General features: G+C 36.3%; 1 protein-coding gene across 2 annotated transcripts in view; it reads left to right on the top strand.

Moving 5' to 3' along the window:
- Positions 1-22,183, top strand: part of SEL1L (SEL1L, ERAD E3 ligase adaptor subunit) — a 35,366-nt gene extending 13,183 nt beyond the window's left edge. Inside the window, exons 6-21 of one of the 2 annotated variants that reach the window (XM_026849385.1) lie at positions 729-891; positions 2,668-2,721; positions 2,802-2,861; positions 3,464-3,545; positions 3,854-4,008; positions 4,746-4,802; positions 5,745-5,813; positions 7,065-7,142; positions 8,294-8,356; positions 9,132-9,219; positions 9,369-9,517; positions 10,080-10,245; positions 11,749-11,823; positions 13,000-13,172; positions 16,673-16,801; positions 18,227-22,183. In XM_026849385.1, the coding sequence (XP_026705186.1) occupies positions 729-891; positions 2,668-2,721; positions 2,802-2,861; positions 3,464-3,545; positions 3,854-4,008; positions 4,746-4,802; positions 5,745-5,813; positions 7,065-7,142; positions 8,294-8,356; positions 9,132-9,219; positions 9,369-9,517; positions 10,080-10,245; positions 11,749-11,823; positions 13,000-13,172; positions 16,673-16,801; positions 18,227-18,430 (1,765 nt within the window). In that variant the 3' untranslated portion in view covers positions 18,431-22,183. The remainder of the gene's footprint in view (positions 1-728; positions 892-2,667; positions 2,722-2,801; positions 2,862-3,463; positions 3,546-3,853; positions 4,009-4,745; positions 4,803-5,744; positions 5,814-7,064; positions 7,143-8,293; positions 8,357-9,131; positions 9,220-9,368; positions 9,518-10,079; positions 10,246-11,748; positions 11,824-12,999; positions 13,173-16,672; positions 16,802-18,226) is intronic. The other variant, XM_026849383.1, reaches the window with a different exon arrangement.
- The last annotated feature ends 457 nt before the right edge of the window (positions 22,184-22,640 follow it).

Consider the following 22,640-nt stretch of genomic DNA (forward strand, 5'->3'; position numbering starts at 1 on the left):
ATATCTAAAGAAAGAAAATAAGTCTGGGAATAGAAAGGAGTAGAGGTAAAGAATCTTGGAATGGTATCAAAGGTCCATGAGAAATCAAGCTGAAACATGCTTGACAGTACTGTGTAACAATGTTTAAGGTTTTTAAACTGCTGTGAAACCAGCTGCTGTGAAATTGCTTTGGAGGACTACTGTAGGTTTTGAGGCTGAAATAAAGGGGAGTTTTCGGCAAACTTTCTCATGGTTAGCATGACTGTTTCATCCCAAAATTGATCAAGTATGCGGTTGTCTTGGACCCAACACTTGGTGTTTTCTCTGGAACAGTTTTGTACTTAAATCAAAGAGACTCCATAGTCTTCTTGAGGCATCTTTTTTCTGTCATCTTCTGTGAAGCTGTCAGACTAGTGGTCCTACTGGATAACTAGTACAGGACGTAAAATTGTTGTTACAAAAACATGATCATTTGACCTTAAAAACTTTGTATATCTTACAGGGGAGGAAATGCATACTGTTTTGCATATGGAGTAGAGTGAACATTAAAATCCACTTTGTCTATTAGCTAGATCATAGAAGTTGTTGCATAGATTGATGATTCGGAACTGGAACAAATGACTGTAGGTAGATGCATTTGTAGAAAATAGAGGCTGAAAGGAGCAGAACACCTCCCTGGAATCTTCAGGTTTATGAATGGAATCTATTTATTTGCCTCAAGGTGACTTAAGAAATTCTTTTCTTTTAAGAGCATATCAATATCTTCTGAAAGCAGCTGACATGAATCATACCAAGGCAATGGAGAAAGTATCTTACGCTTTGTTGTTTGGGGATTACCTGAAGCAGAACATCCAGTCATCAAAAGAACTATTTGAAAAACTAACAGAAGAAGGTTCTCCTAAAGGACAAATGGTATGTATGTCCTTAGATTCTACAGAAGTTTTTATAAGTTTATAAACTGTTTTATAGATTGTACTTAATCTAAAGTGGATTTATAGATTGTTCTTGCATCCAGAATAGAATGAGAACAGTAAGCGGTATCTGTTGCCTGGTTAAAAAAGACAGGAGAGAGTGCTGCTTTTTTAAATTGTTTGAAAACTTGATGTAAAACATTTGATTTGGCCTCTAATTCAGGAACTGTATTTTATTAATGCTTGCCTAAGCGTGTTCTAATCCTGACTACTCATTGCCTTTACCTTTTTTAATTTCCCCAGTGCCTTGCTTTGGTTCAAAAGTTGTCCCCAAATGCTTCTGCTTTACCTGGCTTCTGCACGCTGCTAGTATTACTGAGCGTGCAGTAACAAATGGCACTTACACCCTCGAGGTAAACACATGGAAACAGGTCTTCTCTTTGAGTTTAGAAAATCACCGTTAAACTACCAGTAATATAATACAGTGGTGGTCTTTTAATGTAATTTCTTATGTCGTATGACTGACTAGATTGGATGTGTAAGTCAAAAAACAGGTAGATACAGCTGATGCCAGCCAACAGATGTCTGAAACTGTGTTGCTTTTTTCTTGTGGTTTATGTGACATGTTGTGGCTTTTCATTTGCAGTTTTGTCTTTGAGATAGGTAGATAAACACATAAGTTTATAATCTAGTAAGTTATAAACTCCCAGGAATCTTGAAAGCTATTTAGTGGAACAGGACTCACTTTGTGCATGTGCCTCTGAGCATTATAGAATTGTTTATCTGTAATTGTTCACATGTAATGTCACAAAATGTGGGTGTTACCAATTTTAATGTCTCAATATTTACATATTGTTTAGTTCTCTTTTGTTTTAGAAGTGTCAGCTGCTTTAGGAATTACCCAGTTTCTTTTAGCTCACTGACTACAAGTCTCCTTCTGTTTCCTGTTTATTGTTGGAATGCTGGTTCGCTATAGAAGCAGGAACATGTTTTCTCTATATGCTTTATATCTCAATGAAGACCTTGCCTTTTATTGGTTTGGAATTCAGTGCTGTCTTCATGAGGTGATTTTTCTTGTTTGCTTTCAGAATTGCCTAGGATAGTCTTAGAACATTGTGAAATATAGACACCTTCATATATACTCCTACCTTCTGTACTACTAGATTCTCCTCTGAGCCACATAGCTGTAACAGGTGTTACAGATAGAGCAGTAATTATGTAAATTTTAAGAATAAAAATAGCTTTTGAAAAAACCTCAGCCAAACAGTTCTGTGCATTCTCACTGCTTATATTTATAGTCATAAATGCAACTAACCCGTGGCAGAACAGATGCAAAATAGTAGATTCATAGGATATGTTAGTAAATCAAGTATAAGATTCTTCTAGGGAAGCTTATGGTTCATGTATGCTTGCACTGGTGTATGAGACAAATAGGATACATCAATAACCTGACACACAGTGCTGGTCTTCACTTGAGGGTCCTCAAACTGGGATACTTTTACTGTTCAGGACTTTGGATCTTCACTTGTCATTCAGCAAGGTAGTATTTGATCCACTAGACTTAGTTCTGGTGAGATGTATTTGTGTTAGAGTCCTAGGCAACTGAATATTTTAGAAACTTCATACTTCAAAAGGCACAGGGAAGGGCCTACAGGAGGTACCAAAGTGAAAGTAGAGCTTGGCATGCTTGCAGCTTTGAACTGATTTTTGACTTCTTAACGTATTCCAGGAAAGCATTTTTCAAAGGATGTGCTAACAAACTTTATTTTACTTTTAGGCTCTTGGATTTCTATATGCATCTGGTCTGGGAGTCAATTCTAGTCAAGCTAAGGTAACTTAAAAATCTTCAGCGTGTGCTCTTGTATTTTACCTTGAATGCACACATTAAATAACCAATGATGTTGTTTTAAGGCCCTGGTGTATTACACTTTTGGAGCTTTAGGAGGAAATCTGATCGCCCATATGATCTTGGTAAGTAATATAGTTAACTTTACACATGCAAGAACTTTTTTGTACTCCTGAATTTTTAGTATAAGATTCATTCATGTGAATACACTATCCAAATATTAGATCATCGTGCATGTGCTAAGTGGGCAATAGAACCTTCCTTATTCCTTGTTAAGGAAAAGTCTGCTCATTTTAAGCCATATACCACTATGAATTTAGATGGACCATGTTTAATTTCTTGACTTAAAGCAGAAGTGTCAGACTGTTAACTTTTATAGGCTAATGAGAACTGTGAAAGCCAGAGATCTTTACAGAAGATGCTGTTTTAATCAGTATTGTGAGATTTAAGACAAAATGCAACATGTGTAAGTAAAAGGCTTTAGGTTTTCACCCATAAATACCATTCTGCTTATTTGCTTTTTCCTGAGTAATATCTGAAGTATATTGATTATGCTTAACTCATAATGGTATCAGTCAGTTGCTTTTTAATGCAGATGCAGTAGACTTGTTTTGCCTATTGTTTTGTCAAGTCTTGCGCAAGTAATGTGAAAAATGTTTGTAACCTGCCAAAGCAGTATGTTGTCAAATAACCAGTAGTCCCATAGCTTTTATATTTTCCTTTCTAGGGTTACCGGTACTGGGCTGGGATAGGAGTCCTTCAAAGTTGTGAATCTGCTCTCACTCACTACCGACTTGTAGCTAATCATGGTAAAAACTTTCTACTAGGCCACAATTCTTGACTTTCTATATCATTCACCTAGAAGATACTAGAAGTGCTATCAACACTAGTATAAAAATAGAGGATTTCTGCTGTCAGACAAGTTAGCTATTTGCTTCTGATTCATGATATGCTATGTTTATCTATTGAACTGTCTTTAATTCTTAGAGAATGTCAAAGTAATTCATTCTCTCTGAGTAACAGTTTGAAGCTCTGTAGAGGTCTGTTTTTACTAAGTTGCAGTGTAATACGTGTATTGAACAAAACTGTCTGTAAATTTATCTTTTCTGTTTTCCAGTTGCTAGTGACATTTCTTTGACTGGTGGCACAGTGGTTCAGCGAATTCGCCTAGCAGATGAAGTAGAAAATCCAGGAATGGCAAGTGGGATGCTAGAAGAAGACTTGATTCAGTATTATCAGTTTTTAGCAGAGAAAGGAGATGTACAAGCCCAGGTAAGATTAAGTTCACCTGATGGCATGCAGAGTTTTTTCAAGAGTTTATTAAATATGTGAAGGTGTTGGAGATTTAGCTCTCTTCCTCCTAAATCAATCTGGCTGCTATTTCCTGATTAGTTTTTATGAGAAGAGGATAATACTTTACTGTGTTTAAGGTAGAACTTGGACAAAAAATGGAAATTTTTGTGGAAAATAAGTCCAAAACATTACAGCTTTAGTATTTTAAGAAAGAGGATCTTGGCTTTCACTAGAAACTAGCCAGGCTTCTTTAAGCATAGCTTTAGATGTTGTGGAGAAAGCCTTGATCAAAAGAACTGGCCCTGCTAGGGGACCTCAGTTTTTCACAGCTTTCATGTGACTTCTGCATGCTGCAGACTGGACCTGTTCTACACACATTGCAGGAGGGGAGGACACTACTATAGACAAATTGTCACAATTCAGCTTGGTCATATATGACTTAAGAATTAGGTAGGCAGAATTCAAATCAACAGTATTTTTGTATCTAGAATAGTCATGTGACTTTTATCTGGGATAAATTTCTGATTAAACTAATGCAAAAAAAATAGGACTGTACTGTAGTTACTGAAGCAAATCTGTGCCTTCAGATTTTGTGGCATTTTTAACTCTGATATGGTCTGTCTTTGCGCATGTAATAAGCTCAATGGCATCTGTATTACTAGAAAAAGAGTTTCTAGGGAAAAGTGACTTACTTGAAATGTAAAATTTATTTTTAGGTTGGCCTTGGACAGTTGCATTTGCATGGAGGAAGAGGAGTAGAGCAAAATCATCAGGTGCACTTTCTGTATATCTCTGATGCATATTACACTTGGCAGAGGGGGAGAAAGTATAGCTGAGACCATACTGAAGCAGAAGTATTTAAGTACCACCATAAGTTATTTAATGACTTTGGAGGCTTGTTCAATAAAACTTTGACTAGTACATGGAGCTGATTTTCTTACAAAATTAGTTTAAGACTAGTATCTTAGAAATTAGGAAGTCCAAAACAGAGAGCAGACTTCCATCAAGTAGTACTCGAAACTGGCTGAGCTTTTGTACATGTAGTAGAATCTTCATGATGCACTGTGTGTACATTAGCAGTGATAGTCTAGTTTGTGGCTCGCAAGAATATTTTGCTTCTGTAGACAAAACTGTAACTTTCAATACTAAGGTTAAGTGTGCATAGAAAATATAACTGCTGATGCAAGCCAACCTAGCTACTGCTTATAGAAGTTAAAATAGCTAACCTTTTCTTAAAGTATGTATTGAAAAAATTGAGAGCTGTGAGGGTGTGCAGTCCTGAGGATTATTTCACTCAGCTACCAACCAGAAATTATTCACATTTAAAATATCTTTAAATGACTGTTCTAGAAGGGTTCAGTGATAATATCGAGTGGTCAGAATGAGTATAACCAAGTTCTGTGTAAAACTGGAATAGGAACTAGCAGATCTGTTCTAAACAGCGTTTGAAGTTACACTGGGAAGTAAGATTTATCTGTGTAGCTTGTGCATAGTAGCAGTTGTAATATTTTTTTCTTTGCATTTGAGAGGGATTGCTACACTATATTCCAGTTAAGTGGGGAACCCTGTTACCTATATTAGGGGGGATGGATAACTCCTCTCCCCAGAAGAACTTGATAACTTGGCAAACAGTTTGCTTGCCTCTGCTCCATTTGCAAGAAAAGGTACTCAAATCACAGTCATGGTGGCTAAAATACTTATTTTCTTCCCTATAGCGAGCATTTGAGTACTTCAATCAAGCAGCTAATGCTGGCAATTCACATGCTATGGCATTTCTAGGAAAGGTAAGATATGAACTCTCAAAAGTAAGCAAATTAACTTCCTTTCAGTGAAAAATAACAAATTTCCTACTTTCCAATATCAGGCAGTCTAAAACGTGAATGCTAGAATCTAAGTACTTCACTTTTGCTACTGTTTGGGATTGTCCTGCAGGATTTGAGTGGTGCAGTTGTCTTGCCTAAATTTTCTGTTTGCTCCTTCAGGAATTTCCTTCTCTTAGGAACCTTTTTTTCTGTGTAGTGCTTGAACTATATATTTTTTTTTAATTAAATAGCTAAATATTAAAGGGTTTTTTTCTGTGGTGGAGTAGGCTACTATGTTCTTCTGTACAGTGGGTGGGGGAAAACTGGGCCTCTCAACTTTGCCTAGCAAGAAATACTAAGTTCAGGGAGGAAAGGGGAAGGACATAGGTATTCTTGCTCTGTGTAGAGAACTGAGGCATCTGAGTCAGAATTGCCAATAGGTCTGCATCTATTCTGAACCAAAGCCCGAGTTTATCTGCAAGGTGGTCTGTTGTATCTGTTTCCTCAGATTTAAGTCCTTTTTTCAATCTAAAACATGATTGACAAGCTGCTATTGGTGATGTTAATGTGTTACTGCTTAGAAAGGTATTTAGGTCACTTGCCTGAGATCTAGGTTGCAGGCTACTTTCACTCTGTGAGGAGTTAAAGCCTTATTACTCCATTTGAGTACCCTCTAAGGTTAGGCTGCAATAAGCAGCAGCCCTAGCACATCTTTTTAGGCTGTCACTGCTGAGGAGGATGCAAAATTCATGTCCTTAGAGCATGAAAAAATAGCATAATATGCTGGTCCAGGCACCTGACATTAAAAATCACAGGTTCCTGCTTTCTCTAGTGACTGGATGTTTTATATCTAATAAATGCTAAAATGAACAGGGTTTAGTAACCAATTTTTGTTTTGTTTTCAAGTATTTTGACTTCCACTGGTATCACATGATTTTTGCCTGATTATGCATTCTTTACCATATGCTGGTAGAACTCAAAAATGAAGAGTATTTTCATAGAAACTTTTTATGGGCAGTTCATTCTTCATTAGAAAGTTAAACCATCAGAATTTGAGTTTTACAACAGATGTGTTTTCTGCTTCTGGGCAAGTTCATTAATGATTAGTCAGTACTGCAATAGTCAGAATAGTCTAACAGTACAATAGACTCATATGCAAAGTGAAGATGCTTCATAATCTCTATGCTAAACAAACTTCTTCAGCTATTCTTCAATAATGCCTTTCTCCTTCAGATGTACTCAGAAGGAAGTGATGTTGTACCTCAGAGCAATGAAACAGCTCTTCAGTATTTCAAGAAAGCTGCTGATATGGTATGATTATCTGTAAGCTAGTAATAACAGCATATGCACTAAAAAGTTGATTAGCTCAGAAATGCTGCAGATGCTTCCTTTTATGCACTTCCATGTTCCTATACCTACTCCCATCTTCTGTCCTGGATTTAGCCCATAATTAAACCCTGGTCTTCTAAGATGTCAGAAGCTGCCTCCAGATCTGATCACGGTGCTTCATGAATCTATATTCAGCACAAGGAATCTAACTCTCCTGAATGCTGGTATCAGCATGAAATACTATACACCTAAATAGCCTGAAATTCTGTTAAATGCTAATTTTCATTAATTTGAAGTTGTCTTGCTGCAGAAACTTACAGTGCACTGATACTATGTTATTTTGGTTCTGTTTTGTGGTCAGTGAATAATTGTTTTTTGGGCTTACACCTCTTCTCATTGGAGTGTTTGAGTTTTGGGTGTTTGTACCTTCAGTCTGTCTTGCACCTATCCCTTAAGGTAGCATGAATAGTCCTCCAGGAAAGATGTTTAGCATGAGAAACACAGTAGGTGTAGTTTTGAAGGGACTGTTGTAAGATAACTGCCTTCATGGTTCTTGCATTCCACAATTAGATTACTGTTCTATACCTCTGTCCTATACAGTAAGGATCTCTCAGTTTGCTGATTTCCTACATTCACTGAAAGTTTCTGATGTGCCCCATTACCTGTCCTTCACTGAAGGAATACCACAGTGTAATTTTGCAGAAGCAGTGGTCAGTAATGCAGCCCACAGAACAGCTACCAATCCCAGATTCTCAGAATTCCTGTAGTTTTGAGTTTCTGTAGCATCCATAATATCTCAAACTTGGAAAAAATAAAGATAAGCTATTAATGCCCCACCTTTCTATGGATGTGGGTTCTATATCTCATACGATGTTTTGAAACTGCACAGTAGACTTTAATAACTAATGTTGAAAGCTTTTCTTTTTCCTGTTAATCACCTGTGTAGTTCTGAATAAAAGTTATCACAGATGCCGTTTTTCTCCCTAAATAAATGTTACTTATTAGAAGCAATGTTACAAAGCAAACCTATCTTGAGCACTATTTGTTTTAGCCATGTTAAAGACACATCAGATTTGAAAGATGTAGCTGTAGGCTTTGCCTTCCTTTGCAGAAGTGTTTTCCTGTATTTTCAGGGTAATCCAGTTGGACAGAGTGGATTAGGAATGGCTTATCTCTATGGAAGAGGTGTTCCAGTGGTAAGCTTTTGACAGTTGTCTTTCTAATCGTGATTGATTAACTTGGCTGTCAACAGATTTATTCCCTGGAGGGAGATTTCTGTTACATTGAAAACTCTTTGAGGAAATCTGTAATACAATAAAAGAAATTTACTATGGCATTAGCAGCTATGAAACATGCTGAGTTCCCACTAATAAATTTGAAAGTGTTGCTGAAACTGTTAGAAATACATAGCAGTGTGACTTTTTTTTTAGCAGTAATTTTGAACTTGGCTCTAATTTTCTTGTGAAATAGAACAAGTCCTAACTGTCCCCATTTTGTCTTCTGTGAGTGGAGGAACACTTTGAAACTTTTAATTAGTTCATTTGCCTTGTTGCTTTTCCCACAAGAACGTTTCTTGTCAAGTGTTTTATATTTAGCTATGTAAACAGATATTCAAAAGTTGAATTAGCCCAAGTTGAAGAAATGTTAAATAATTGTTCTAGAAACAAAACAGGGCATCTGTTCTGTTAAGCATAACTATTCATAGCTATGCTATGTGTGGATGATAGCTTCAGACTTAAGGTAACAGCTTCAGAGATAGCTACAGACTTAAGACGTGCTAATGTCATTGTAGGCAATTTCATTTTTGTTTCCAAATTTTGACCAGGTAAATATTTTCACACTAGAACATCTCTCTAACTTTTCTGTAATACAGATTTGTCCTTAAGCTACACATGCTTGCACACATATTTTTTTTTTCTTAAATTGTGGTGTATTGTAAGGCTCTAATGACTGGACCAAATCTTCCTGCAGAACTATGAGCTAGCACTGAAGTATTTCCAGAAGGCTGCAGAACAGGGATGGGTTGATGGACAACTTCAGCTAGGTTCCATGTATTACAGTAAGTGGCATCAGAATGATAATTTGCTGGATCTAAGCATGTGCCCTTTCAGTAACTGTTCACTAGATGGCAGTAGAAGTGTGTGTATATATGTGCATTTCATGCAACTTTGCAAGAGGAATGAATAGCAATGACTTACTCTCTTTTAGATGGCATTGGAGTCAAGAGAGACTATAAACAAGCTTTGAAATATTTTAACTTGGCCTCCCAGGGTGGTCACATTCTGGCTTTTTATAATCTGGCTCAGATGCATGCTACTGGCACCGGAGTGATGCGATCCTGTCATACTGCTGTTGAGGTAAGGTTGCCCATTTATAAAAGTCACATAATACTGACTTGAAAAAGGTTGAATATAACCACATCAGTTTATAGAAGAAATTGGCTTGGCTAAAATTCACTGGTGGCTGCAGAGCCAAGGCTATAAAAAGTAAAAGTGATATATTCTCAAACTCCTTTTATACCTCTGGGGAAAACATCTTTCTTTTTTTATGTTGATATAGCAAGTTTGTATTTGCTTTATTAACTTTGTAGAAAATTGAATGTAGTGCAAAGCAAACTGTTTTTTAGAAGTACTGAATTCTTCATTTAGACATGGATTTAAGTGTAACAAAAAAAGCTGATACTAAGAATAATTCTGAGTAAGCACCTGAATCTTGGCATATATTTGCTTAGTAACCTGTATCTTAAAGTAAGCCTGTCTTAAGCAGTGAGTTTGTCTATCAAGTTTTACCTATGAAATGTAAATATTTTGAACATGCTTTTGAATGTTAAAGGTTCACCTCTTGCAAAACCTAAATTTCTGACAATCAGTTTTCTCTTTTTTTTTTTTTTTTTTTTTTTTTTTTTTTTTACCTCTGCAGTTGTTTAAGAATGTATGTGAACGGGGGCGTTGGTCTGAAAGACTGATGACTGCCTACAACAGCTATAAAGATGGTGATTCAAATTCTGCTGTAGTTCAGTATCTTCTTCTGGCAGAACAAGGCTACGAAGTTGCACAAAGCAATGCTGCTTTCATACTTGATCAGAGTAAGGACTTGAATTTGTACTGAAAGTTGGTTTTGGAGTTAACCTGCAGTAGCCCATTTAGTAGCATGCTTTAGTGATTGAAGACACAATTACATAGCTCTTGTTCAGTTAGAACTTCAGTGAGACTCATGCCCTTTTCCCAACTCTTCACACTGGAAAGCAATCAGTTTTAATTTTCAACTCTAAGGATAGCTTTCTGGCTTGAGAGTTAGAATACACTAAAATTCTGACATAAGGGATTTGAAAATGGAATAGAGAGAATGCTTTAGAAACTTGCACAGTGCTGAAAATTCTTTTCTCTGGACTTCCTAAAGACAGCTTTAACATCTTATTTTTAAATCTATAAAGGAGGAATTGCATTAGTTTTATCTTTGGCCTTTACTGTGTATACAAGCTTAAATTTCCTTTGTCCTTTATCTTGTAATATCTTTTGTCAGCACTTTTTTCCCTGATATTTTTTTGTAACTTTACTTGTACTACTCTTGAAGCAGTAATGAAGAGCTGGGAAGTTGGTTGTTACATTTGAAAAAACTTTTCCCAGGTCTCCTATTGCAACTAAAGGTCTCCTATTGCAACTAGGTGGCTAGAACTTGGATTTTTTAGAGTTTGAGGTCATAGAGAAACAACGGAAGTACAAATGAAACTACAGAACTCAGTATCTTAACATAAAAAAAAAAAAGTATCTTAATTTAAAAATCAGCTATTAGTGGCTGATAGACTAATCTAACATGTTAATGACCAGTTAATGTTTTTCAAAGATGCCTCAGTGACTCATCTTTAGATAAGCTACAGCAATGACAATTTTGGCTGGGAGTGCATTCTTGCAAAGAAATAGCATCTTTCTGTGGGTTAAAATATATATTTCATACAGAAAATCTGTATGTCAACTGTGAAATAGTATACCTGAAATCATACTTGCACTAGAAATAAAGAAGGTTATAAATCCTTTGAACTGTCTGAACTCTGATACTTCAGCAAGCCTCAGTTTGACATGAACAAGTAAAATAACCTCTGAGGTAGCTTGTAGCACTGCTGGGTAAAATATACAGTCTCTGGCTAGTTAAGGAGTTTAAGCCTTCATTTTACTTGACTAGTCTTGATTTTAGATGGTCAAACTAAAATAGCTTAAACTTTAGCCTTCTATTTGAGTTCATCTTTGTCAGAACCTGAATTGTGTGCTCTTAAGACTTGCATCTTCTGGCATTTCTCAAGTATGCTTCAGAATCTTGTAGATCAGGAATGGGAGTAACACTTGGTAAGCAATATTTCAGGGTGAAATGATACAGTTTGTTCCTAGGTCTTGTGTGGGCAGATATGTGGAAAGAGCATATAAACAAAAGGGGTTTTTATAAGTTTCAGATGGGTTGAATCTTGTTTGTGCTATAGCACAGATTACTTCAAGTTTTTAATTCATTTCAGCAGACTGAGTATAAGCATAGGGGTTTTTGTGGTGTTGTGTGCATAAACCATGTTCCTACTTAACAGAATTACTTTCTTCTCTAGAAGAAGCTAGCATAGTAGGAGAAAATGAAACCTATCCTCGAGCTTTGCTTCACTGGAATAGAGCAGCTTCTCAAGGTATGTCCATACCTCACAATTACAATTAATTTCTTTTTAGTAGAGCCATCAATGTTTGATTTCTGGTTTTTATGAAACAGGGAAGGAGGGAAAGCTTACTTCCTTCTGTTCAACATTAGTTATATTCTACATTAGGTAGTTGCTGTTCTTTATTCCATTGTTAGCTATAATGTTATTGCAGTATGCTTACATTTCTGAGCCATTCTGAGATGCTGAAGATTAAAAGGACTAAACCACAAATGTGGTGTGTTTCTTTGTCATTCCATATGGAATTACAGAGTAGTGTTAAACAGCATTTTTACACTGACTTTTCTAAAAATAAATCCACTTGGAAAAATAGAAATAAAATGCCCTTTAGGATTTTGGTACTTGTCATCATTTATAAGAAATGCAATTTTTTATTCAAAGCAAGCAAAGCTCAGTGATGAAGAATGCAGTCTTGACGTCCAACCAACCCAAGTTTAAACTCTGGTGCTTGTGATACTATCCCAGAATAAGCAAAACTAAACTTTAATGATTAAATATCTCTGTGTGAGGTCTTCAACTTTCATATAGGTGCATCTACCTTAATGTTTGTCTACTAGCTTTTTACTACTAGTGTATCATGCAAATGGAGATTAAGAGTTTTGTCTGAAAATCTTCAGACCTACTTGGCTTTTAGTAGAAAGTTAGAAATTGAGAGGATAGAATGGTTAAGAATTCACTTTATCTCATTATCATGTGTTATATCTTTGCTTTTATTTTTTAAGTTTTCAGTGTCGATGTTGTAAAAACAAAGCTGACACCCTTAATGATCATATACCAAATGAAAAATTTTTTCTGCAATAAGTGACTATGAACAACATGATACAGCTTTTCAACTGATGCCACTAAATAACAATGATTGGTAAGATTACTGGGAAAAGGACATTCCCGAAAATAAAATTCAGTTGCATTTTGGTCAGCTTAAACCGAATTTAAAAAAAAAAAACAAAACAAACACCCAACAAAGCAAGCACCAGCAGCCACACAAAAAACAAATGAACAAAAAAGCTGTTTCTGTAAGGGAGGAAAAAAGGGAAACTGTTTATGCAAATTGTAGAAAGTAATATTAAAACCATTATTGCATCTTCATGTGAAACTACAAGGCTTTCTTTGCTTAGCTGTTTTCTTTTGATGTTTTTTCTTGATTTATAGGATATACTGTTGCAAGAATTAAACTTGGTGATTACCATTTTTATGGTTTTGGTACTGATGTTGATTATGAAACTGCATTTATTCACTACCGACTGGCATCAGAGCAACAGCACAGTGCCCAAGCAATGTTTAATCTGGGCTACATGCATGAGAAGGGATTGGGTATCAAGCAGGTGAGTAAGATATAGGCTGATAGTCTGCTTCATTACAGTGTATTTGCTAATACTAGATTAAGTCCATAACCATAACTGGGCTTTGGGCACTCTGTAACCACTTAGCAAGAACCAACATGTCCCCCAGTACATTCTCCAATAGGAAACTGATAAGTATATCCACACTTATCCCTGTGAACAAATGACGCATAGACAGGGGGGAAAAAACTATTTGCCCAAAACTCTGAAGTTTGGCAAAGAATGCCCCATACTTGAGTAGTACTTTCAAGACTTTGAGGTATAATGAAATGAATGCAAATCAGTTCACAGTATTTTAATACAAGATTGTTCTTATCCTCTGAAACACTGGTTAATTTTTCTATATCATGACATTTTGAAGACAAGTTTGTGCATCTTCAAGTAGCAAACCATAAGCACCAATAACAGTGATTATTAGCTATGGTTTTTCAAATTAGGCTAGGCCACAATTTGCCTTACAAACTATGTTGCATAAAAGAAGGCAGTATGTCCGGATCTCTAAAGAAGCCTGTGGTGTGTTGCTGTCCATGAGTTAACTAAAACTTAAGGAATCCAGAGCAACATGTTCTTGTATGTGTCAAAATAATGTAATTAGTAACTAACTGCATACTGATTTTGAGCAGCCTACCTTACCTTAATGTGTGATTAATTCATGTAATTAATGTAGTAATTTAGTAATATCTTCTGGGTGACCGGAAACTGTAAGAAATTGTTTCATTTTTCTTATTTTCAGTGAGCTTCAATGTTTGATTTTTGTCTAGTTATGCACCTTTTAATTATTCTGTTGGTCTATTAGAAGACCAGGTTTTGCTTCTTGTCCCCTAAATTCTTGGCTGAAGGTCAGAACAGTGAAGGGCAAGGTCAGTGTATTACTTTGGCAGCAGCAAGCAATTAATATTTGAAAATGCTTACTGACTTAGCTGTCAAAGCGACAATACAATTATTTCTAAAGCTTATCTTCAAATTTTATTTTAGGACTGTTTTAACTGAATGCTCTAATTAACTTCTGAAAATCAGTCTGCAGCTAAAATCAACAGTGCTAAAGTTGTGAGGTTTTCTTTTAGGAAAAAAAAATCTTTGCAGACATGGATTTGTGTTATTCTCCTTTGAAAACAACGCAATTTAAAGCACGTATTAAAAACTTTGAAAATGTTACTACATCATGTGCAGCATAACTGCTAAGAATTCAAGAAAAATGAGTGCTAATGCTATAATTTGCATAGAGTATTCTCCAACCTGAAGCAGAGATGGCTACATATAGGTAGCTGAAATAAGTACACTAGGGCTCACAGTGACCATATGCAGCCTTGCTGTATGCAGATGAGTAATAGTTCTTATACAGATCCACTATGGAAGGAAGAGTTGAACTGAAAGGAAATGGAAATGGTTAATAGAGAGTGTGGGAGAGAAACACTGAGAATGTCTAAGCAAGGAAATTCAGTGTATAAAACCAGTCTTGGGAATTCTGGATATGTAATGTCTTTGCTTGCTGTGTCCTAAAATTTTACAACTGTAAGATGAGAGGATGGAGGTTTAGGGCTGACAAGATAAGACTAAACTGGTGCTGGGTTAGGGTATTCTGAAAAAGGCTAAGACTGAGTTTTGAATGTAGCAAAAGAATATTTGACTTTACTTTCCCAGAATGGAAACTGCTGAATTTTGAGCACATCTGAAAATGACTGACAGTTTAATCGTGCTTTCTGATTGTAGCAGGTGATGTCTACCACTGAAGTCTGCTTTTCCACTAGAGGCCTGTGGAAGAGATGTATAAAGGTTTTAGCACTATAGTGTCTAGTGAATTGGGGATTTAGTCTGTTGAAGAAAGGGATGTGTACTCTTATTCTCTCCCCATCTATGTTCACATCATTAAGATTACCCACACTCCTAAGTTGGGGAGAATGATCCAGTGAGGCAGCCTGCACAAATTCAATTGGGGTCACTATTGGTTCTGGATAATCCTGAATAAATAGGTATTTCTTAGTGTGTTTTTTTTCCAAACAATTTTTGCCTTATCTATTTACTTATTGAATAAATTTAGGATTCTATTCTATACTTCCTGTACATAGATGGCTTTCAGACTCATAGCAGGTCAAAGCCAACTATTAAGACTCTTCAGAAATGTCACGCATGTACACTGTTACGCACTTTTCATAGATTTAATGTTGTCCAATTCCAGAGCATGCCTATCAGAATGAAGACTGTTTCCATAATTTTCCATGTTCAAAATAAGAACAAATTAATTTTCTCATGGTCTTCTCTTAAGATTTGGCATGGTATTTCAGTGGTATTTGTGTTTTGAGCTCAGACTCCTACAGCTCTCACTTGTCTGTCAAGTGAGAGTGGAGAATGTATAAGCAGAATGAAGTGCTTGCTAATTAGAAATTAAAATAAGCCATGATTTAGGATCAGCTTCTACACTGATACTAGCACAGTACAAAGGAGGTAAAAAAATCCTCTTTTAAATAGTCATACAAAAGACAGACTTCTCAGGTTCAATAAGTATTCACAGTTCTATTGAATTAAAATACTAAAATATGATGTAGTATATCTCATATAATGTGTTGAATTTCATACTGTTATTTCCACATGTGTTATGGAACTAAGCTTTGCTGTATCAATGAGCAGAAAATCTTTATGGTATTTTACAATCAGAATAGAATTATAAAATGAACATGTGGCATGAATTTCTGGAGATTTCTCTTATTTCAAGTGTCCAACTTGGAACACTTCCAGAGGTAAGTCTTACACAGGTCTGTCCTTCACATCACTGAGTGAACATAGGATACTTGGATACAAATTGTCTAACGTTGCCCAGTATGTATTTGAAGCAGAGCCAAAAAAAAAACCACAAACAAGGAATGGTAAACTATTCAGGTACGCATATCCCCTGTTCTTGCTACAGTCACCTTCTTGTTCCAGCTACCACAGAAGAGAACGCTAATCAAGGCTGCTCTTAAGGTTGCTGGCTGTTCTTGCTCATGCTTTTGTCAGGCCACCCTCCCTGGTGCAGGTTATGTCTGTTTTGGATAAGGAGTAGAATCTAATTTGGGAGTATGTGCAGAAATGGTTAGAAGCTGTATTATCTAGCAGGCAATCTGTAGTAGATCTGGGAGGAGTTACTACTGTATACTCCTCTGACTTGTGTTTTCTTAGACCTTTGTGTTTGGTGTGGCAGTGGAGAGTGTGCTAGAATTATCTAAATATGTGCCTTAGTTTACAGTGCTTGGGTTGAATACCTAAACACTAATCTGTGAGCTTCAATTCTAGTATCAGTTATGATAGCTTCATCCTCTGATCGAAGTTTCCCTTATCTATTCAGAGGTGAACACCCCTCTGAAAAACAAGTTTTACCGAATAGTTTTTAACTTGTCCAAAAAAACCTTGTATTCAAATGACAGTATACAATAGCTAATAGGAAAATCTGTTTCATGGCTAGTTTTTCAAGTTCTTCAGTACTGAGCTTTGTATTTTCTTAACTTTAGGATATTCATCTTGCAAAACGATTCTATGACATGGCAGCTGAAGCAAGCCCAGATGCTCAGGTTCCAGTCTTCCTAGCTCTTTGCAAGCTCGGAGTAATTTATTCCTTACAGTATGTACGAGAAATCAATGTAAGTAATGCAGAATTAAAAGGCAAAGCAACAAATGTATTTTCCATTTAAAAAAAAAAAAAAGCTTGAGTTGTAATCTTACTTAAATAGAAGTCTTACTTGAACCTTCTGAAAACTTAGCGGAGATGTGGTTTATGTTGCTGTGTATTAAAGTTACTGAAGCTGATTCCTATTTCTTATTTGTGCAATTCTGTGAAACGAAAATGTGCACAGCCAGTGCTCCTCTGTGCTGCTCTTCCCTTGAAGAGAATTTCCCTAACATGTTTGACTGTTCTTATCCATAACCATCTGCTGTCAAAATTAAGCAGATGATTATGATGATGTAATCGCTGTACAGGAAAAAAATATTTTTTGTAGTCCTAAATCTCATGCTACTTTATGTTCAGCTGTAACAATCCCATTTGAGTTGTGTTTCGTTTCTATGGGGGGGAAAAAAAAAACCTGTTTGTATTAGATTAGCTAGCTATTGTGCAGGATTTCTGCTGAGTGATGGCACTAAATATTATAATGAAAAAATATTTACCTGGAACTTAGGTGAAATCTTTCCATATAGTGTCTGAAACATTTCTCAGTATTCTGACATCTTACTGCCTTTTCGATTACTTAATGAATTCAAATGGTATGGAAGTTATTACCACTTAGAGCAAATGCAAGTTCAGGCAGTCCAGCTAAATTTGACAAAATTGAATAGCCTTGAGACTGAGAACTTTCAGGAGTAGACAGCTGAAATACTCTAAAGCACGTAGCACTTGAAGAAGCTAGTATGCAGAATGTGGATATTCCAAGTTTTAAGTCTGTTGATGGAGACTTAAATCGACAATGATGTTATAGTACCATCAGATACGGTAGTGAAGCATAAAGTGTGTGCTGGCTAATGCTTATGCAAAGGAAAGTCTGATAAAAAGGCAGTTCAGTCAAAACCAATAGTAAGATACTTTAGCTTCCCTTATCTTTATCTGCACAAATCTCAGCATTGTACCACATAAGTATCCTGGGGCTTAATGTTCTGTCATTCATGGTAGTCTGCTGATGGCTTCCAATTTGGTGGGACCGACCAGTTCACTGCCTCTGTATATGTGGTACTTGCTTCTCTTTCTTTAAGATAATGAGTGTGGTCCCATACCTCATTCTGATTCAAATTGTGTACTTTAATCCTTTGTATGTGAAAGCCACAAAGCTATATGTATCAAGAACCTTCATCTCTAGAACAGGAAATAGAATAGCTCATGCTGTACAACATGGCTCTTAATGGTATTTAATTCCTGGAAATTAAGAATGTCACTGACGTGATACTATATTTTCAGAGAGGAAAAGAGCTCCTGAAGTTTTAAAAATGGTCTTTGTACATGAAAAATGTTACAAGTCAAAATCAAAGTAACTTCCCATTCTTGATCTTTGACATGATGTGGACTTTTCTTTTCATAGATAAGGGAGATATTCTCACATATTGATATGGACCAACTGCTGGGGCCTGAGTGGGACCTTTACCTTATGACCATCATCGCCTTGCTTCTGGGAACAATTATAGCTTACAGACAAAGGCAACATCAGGCAATTCCCAGACCAGCAGGACTGCGGCCAGCTGTGCCTCAACAAGAACCACCACCAGAGCATCAACCACCACAATAGCAACGATAGCCTCAGTGAAAGAACTGGATTTTTCCTAAAGGAACAATTTTCATTGTGATTTAGGACTTCGGATCAATTGTCCCTCCCCCAAAAGAGGCAAAAAGAGGTTTAAAAAAAAAAGTCTGAAAGCTGCTTAGAATGATGCCTTTTTTCAGGGAAAAAAAAAATTCTTTTGAAACTGATTTGAATGTTATTTCAGTGCCAATGGAATAACACTATGGCTTTTTTCATGGAAACACGAGTGCTACTACAAGAATGTTGCCTGCTGTATCTAGTTCCTCTTTATTCAGAGTCCTTTTCATCTCCTAGAGAGAGCAGAAAGCTAGCATTGGAAGGTTTTTGCCTGCTTGATAGCAGTTGCCCTATATAAAAATAATAATTTTTATGGCCAATTTAAGTTCAAAAAGCTGAAATACTCAAAGTCTAAAAAGGCTAGAGCTGTATAAACTTGTATTCTGATTGGCATCCCAAGTATTTCTACAATCCTTACTTTGTTATTTCTTAGTTTTTCTTACACTTTGGTTTTTCATGCTGTCTTGGATGGTTTAACATGGATTATTTATAAAGTCTAAAACTAAGCCAGCAAACATGCCACTCTCCATTTGTGCTTTCTTTTGTTTTCAGTATTTTCCTTCATTCCCTTTAAACTAGACAGTTCTCAGCAGACGGTATGTAACCCAGGAGGTGGATTTGGACAGATGGGGTCTGTAAAGCTCATCAGTTGAGAACTATCCACACAGTGCCCAGATCTTGCATACTTTTTTGGGGCCTGTGTACTTTGCAATACTTCGTGGCATAAAACAAAATTGGTAATGTTCCTAAATTTATTCAGATTTTTCTCTTACAAAGAGGCTTAGTCTAGGTTGCAGAAAGCACCAGTATTATTGTGGACACTGAAGAAAGGACAGAGCCAGAAATCTCAGTGAGTTAGCTTACTTTTTTGTTTGCTTTTAGAGGTGGAAGTTCTTTTATTTAATTTTCAACAATCCTATAAGTGATCTGCATTGTAAGAAAAACGTGTGTGGTATCTCATGCATGCGTCTCTTTAGTGCATCTACAAAAAAGGGCCCTAAAGATGCATACTCTCTGCAAAGGGGCATGGGCTTATGCCAGTGATGCTGCTCCAAACTTTGGCTGACTGATAAAAATCGTATGTCAGGTTACAGCAGTGCTCTGGCTGTCACCAACCTCTCTTGTACCTGACATGTGAGAAGGTCAAAATATCTCTGGCTGTGCTATCTTGAGAATCCCTTGTAACAAGAAAATCCAAAGGGAAAGAAGACTAATGTTTTATGGTTTCTTGATACTACCAGGTCAGTGCAAAGGCCTTTTAATGAGTGTGACGACTACAACCTGTGGACTAATGTTTTTAGACTGCAAGAGGAATCTTCATTTAGTAATGATTATCATTTAATATAATTTCAGGGGTTGGGGGTGGGAAGCAGTGGGGGAGTATCTTAGAGGCAAGAAATGCCAAAATTTCTGTTCTTATTTACCAATGGTAGTTAAATATTTGTTTCTGTACTAGCATTAAACCCTCTTATGGTGTCTTAAAGCTGAATGAAATAACACGAGGAGGCTTTAGCTGCTTTCTGACAAAAGGTGTTGCATTTAAAGGGTTAAGGGCTTCCTTTCATGCACATCTTTTTTTTTTTTTTCAGTGGATTGGCAGCAACATATCAATATGCTTTACTTAGAAGTGAGATTTTTGGTATGGTTTCATACTTAGTGCATTTGTAAGATGACTTGCACAATATATCTCTAGTTTGGGAAAGATGATAAGCAATCCACTCTTGTAAACTGAAATGTCATGGATGACTAGTATTAAAACATAGGTAGAAATACTCAGTACTTCAAAATGCTATGCTGGTTATGTGAAGACAAATCTTTAATTTTAGTTTGGAGGGTTGCAGCATGTGATACAGGAATGTCTTATTCAGTCTTATCATTAGCAGATGGAACAGTATTGAACTTAAATGTAGTGTCTAAAATGTACAGCACTCCTCAGCTGCATTTCTAAGGTATCTGTGACTTCTGAACACTCCCTCTGAAGTATTTTTGCCTCTGTCACTTAATAGCTCTTTTTAGCTTGGCATGAATAAATTAAAGATTACATGAAAAATGTTTTTAAGTTAAATACCATTGGTTCATTGGTATTGGTCTCTGAGGATGTTGAACAGTTTTGTTACTGCATTATTAAAATGTTTTGGCTGTTTGATATATTAGAAAATTCTAAAAGCTCTGTCCTATTTGCATGAGAATCTCAGCATTGCTGCTGTGTGACCATCTTATAGCTGACTGAACTGGATGCATTTTTACATCCAAGAAATCACCAGAAGAAAATGTTTGAAGATCAGCAAGTTATTTCACTTTAACTGGTTTTTGAAGAAGCAATAAGGAAGTCTTTCTCCTGCTTTTTTTTCCTTCCACCAAATTACTACCACTAACTTTTTCAGATGATATTCATTTGAATGAAGTGGTAGTAGTAGAAAGGTACTTACATAAGTAATGATGAGTTAACTCAGGGATTAAAGAAATGAGTAAGTTTTCTAAATCAGTTGTCTACAACATGACTTAAGCTTTTGTGACAATCCCTTACTACTATGTTCTGAAACTTGTATTTTGAGGGAAGTATATTTAACTCTTACTAGCAATATGTTTCTTGTGCACTCAATTTATCAAGCAGCTTTTTTCCAAAAGGAGCTAGGTTGCTCAGTTTACTGCAGTGAAGTACTATTCCCTTTTGGTAGCACACAGGTTGTCTTACAGTTTATATGCAGGAGTATTTTAGAAGGGAAACTTGATTTAAGAGAAGCCTTTCTGGGTATGTTCATCATGCTTTGAATGGTAAAATTGTATCTTTTGTCTGTAGTAATGTAGGCCAGAGCCTCTCTATTTGACCTTCTCAGACACACGCTCTTCTCTCCCTGCACAGAGAATGGAACTACAGAACAGTAACTGTTGTCACTGGGAGTTTTACATGTAAGAAGACTGTGGAAAGATATGGGGGAAAAACATTGTTCTGCATCTCAAATTATTAACCAAACACTCTAGCTGTTCTTGCTGGCTGAAAGAAAGGCTGAACTGTTGAGAAACAGGATTCTAGTTCATCAGTCTGGTGAAACTTGTCCCAGAGCTAGCTGTCTGAAATAACTTTACTTGCTTCATATTGTCCATCATGGGACAATATAATATACGATCAGGCCTTTGATACAAACATCCCAATGAGACTCTTATGACACAGGTTTACTCACTTTTTTTAGTCATCTCCCATAAGTCAGCTGTAAGTCCCCAACCTATCAAATATTATTCTTTTGGAGAATAAAACACAGATTGTGAAAGGACTTTTAAGACTATGCATTATCTAGTTTCCACCTATTATATGCTAGTTTTGGCCTATAAAAAGGGATCACACCTTTGCAAGTTGCTTCCTTTTTAGATAGGCAACAATAAACTGAAATTCTATTTTTATTTCAGAGAATATTAAACTAAAAAGACTTAGTTTGATTTGAACTACTGCAAATGCATATGGCAAATAGGGAGTATTGGGGGGAACCCTTTGTTTTTATCAGCTGCAGTTCTTCAAAGGGTCTTGCAGGAGTTTTGTAAATTTATTTTGTATTTAAAATCAGTATAAAGGCTGGTCAAATGTAATATAATTGTGTAAACAAATTCTGTTAATAGAAAGATGTACAGATTCATTTTGTACTGTATCTTTAATCTTGTGAAATAAAGATACCACCTGTGTGGTTACCCTCAGTGTTCACAGTGGTTATGATAACAGAGGATGTCAACTGTTAGTCATATGCACTGATATATGCCATTGTTCAATGCATCCCTTCCTCTAAGGATACTCACACTTCTCACTTCTATTCCTCTTCACAAAAATAAATCTGTTAATTTAGGAGGAGCGTAAGAAGGGGAATAGAAAAGAATGCATTGTATTTCCAGTTGTGCTAGGAACTTGCAGAGTGTGTGTGTGAGAGAGAGACACCCTTTCTTCACTGTATACAGCATCTGTACGGTGTGTGGCAGACACAGAACTGCTCTGTGATTTGAGAATAGTGACCAGTAACCTTAGGATTACTGTTACATTTTCATTACTAATAAGGGCATAATACAGTGACTAGAAACAGTTAACTGGGAGGAGGACTACTCCAAGCTGACAAGTTTGCTTGCTTTTCAGGCCTTTTTCAACCCACTCATCTTT

Source organism: Athene cunicularia, assembly GCF_003259725.1.
Source record: "Athene cunicularia isolate RWA chromosome 5 unlocalized genomic scaffold, athCun1 chr5_part1, whole genome shotgun sequence".
NCBI classification, from domain to species: domain Eukaryota; kingdom Metazoa; phylum Chordata; class Aves; order Strigiformes; family Strigidae; genus Athene; species Athene cunicularia.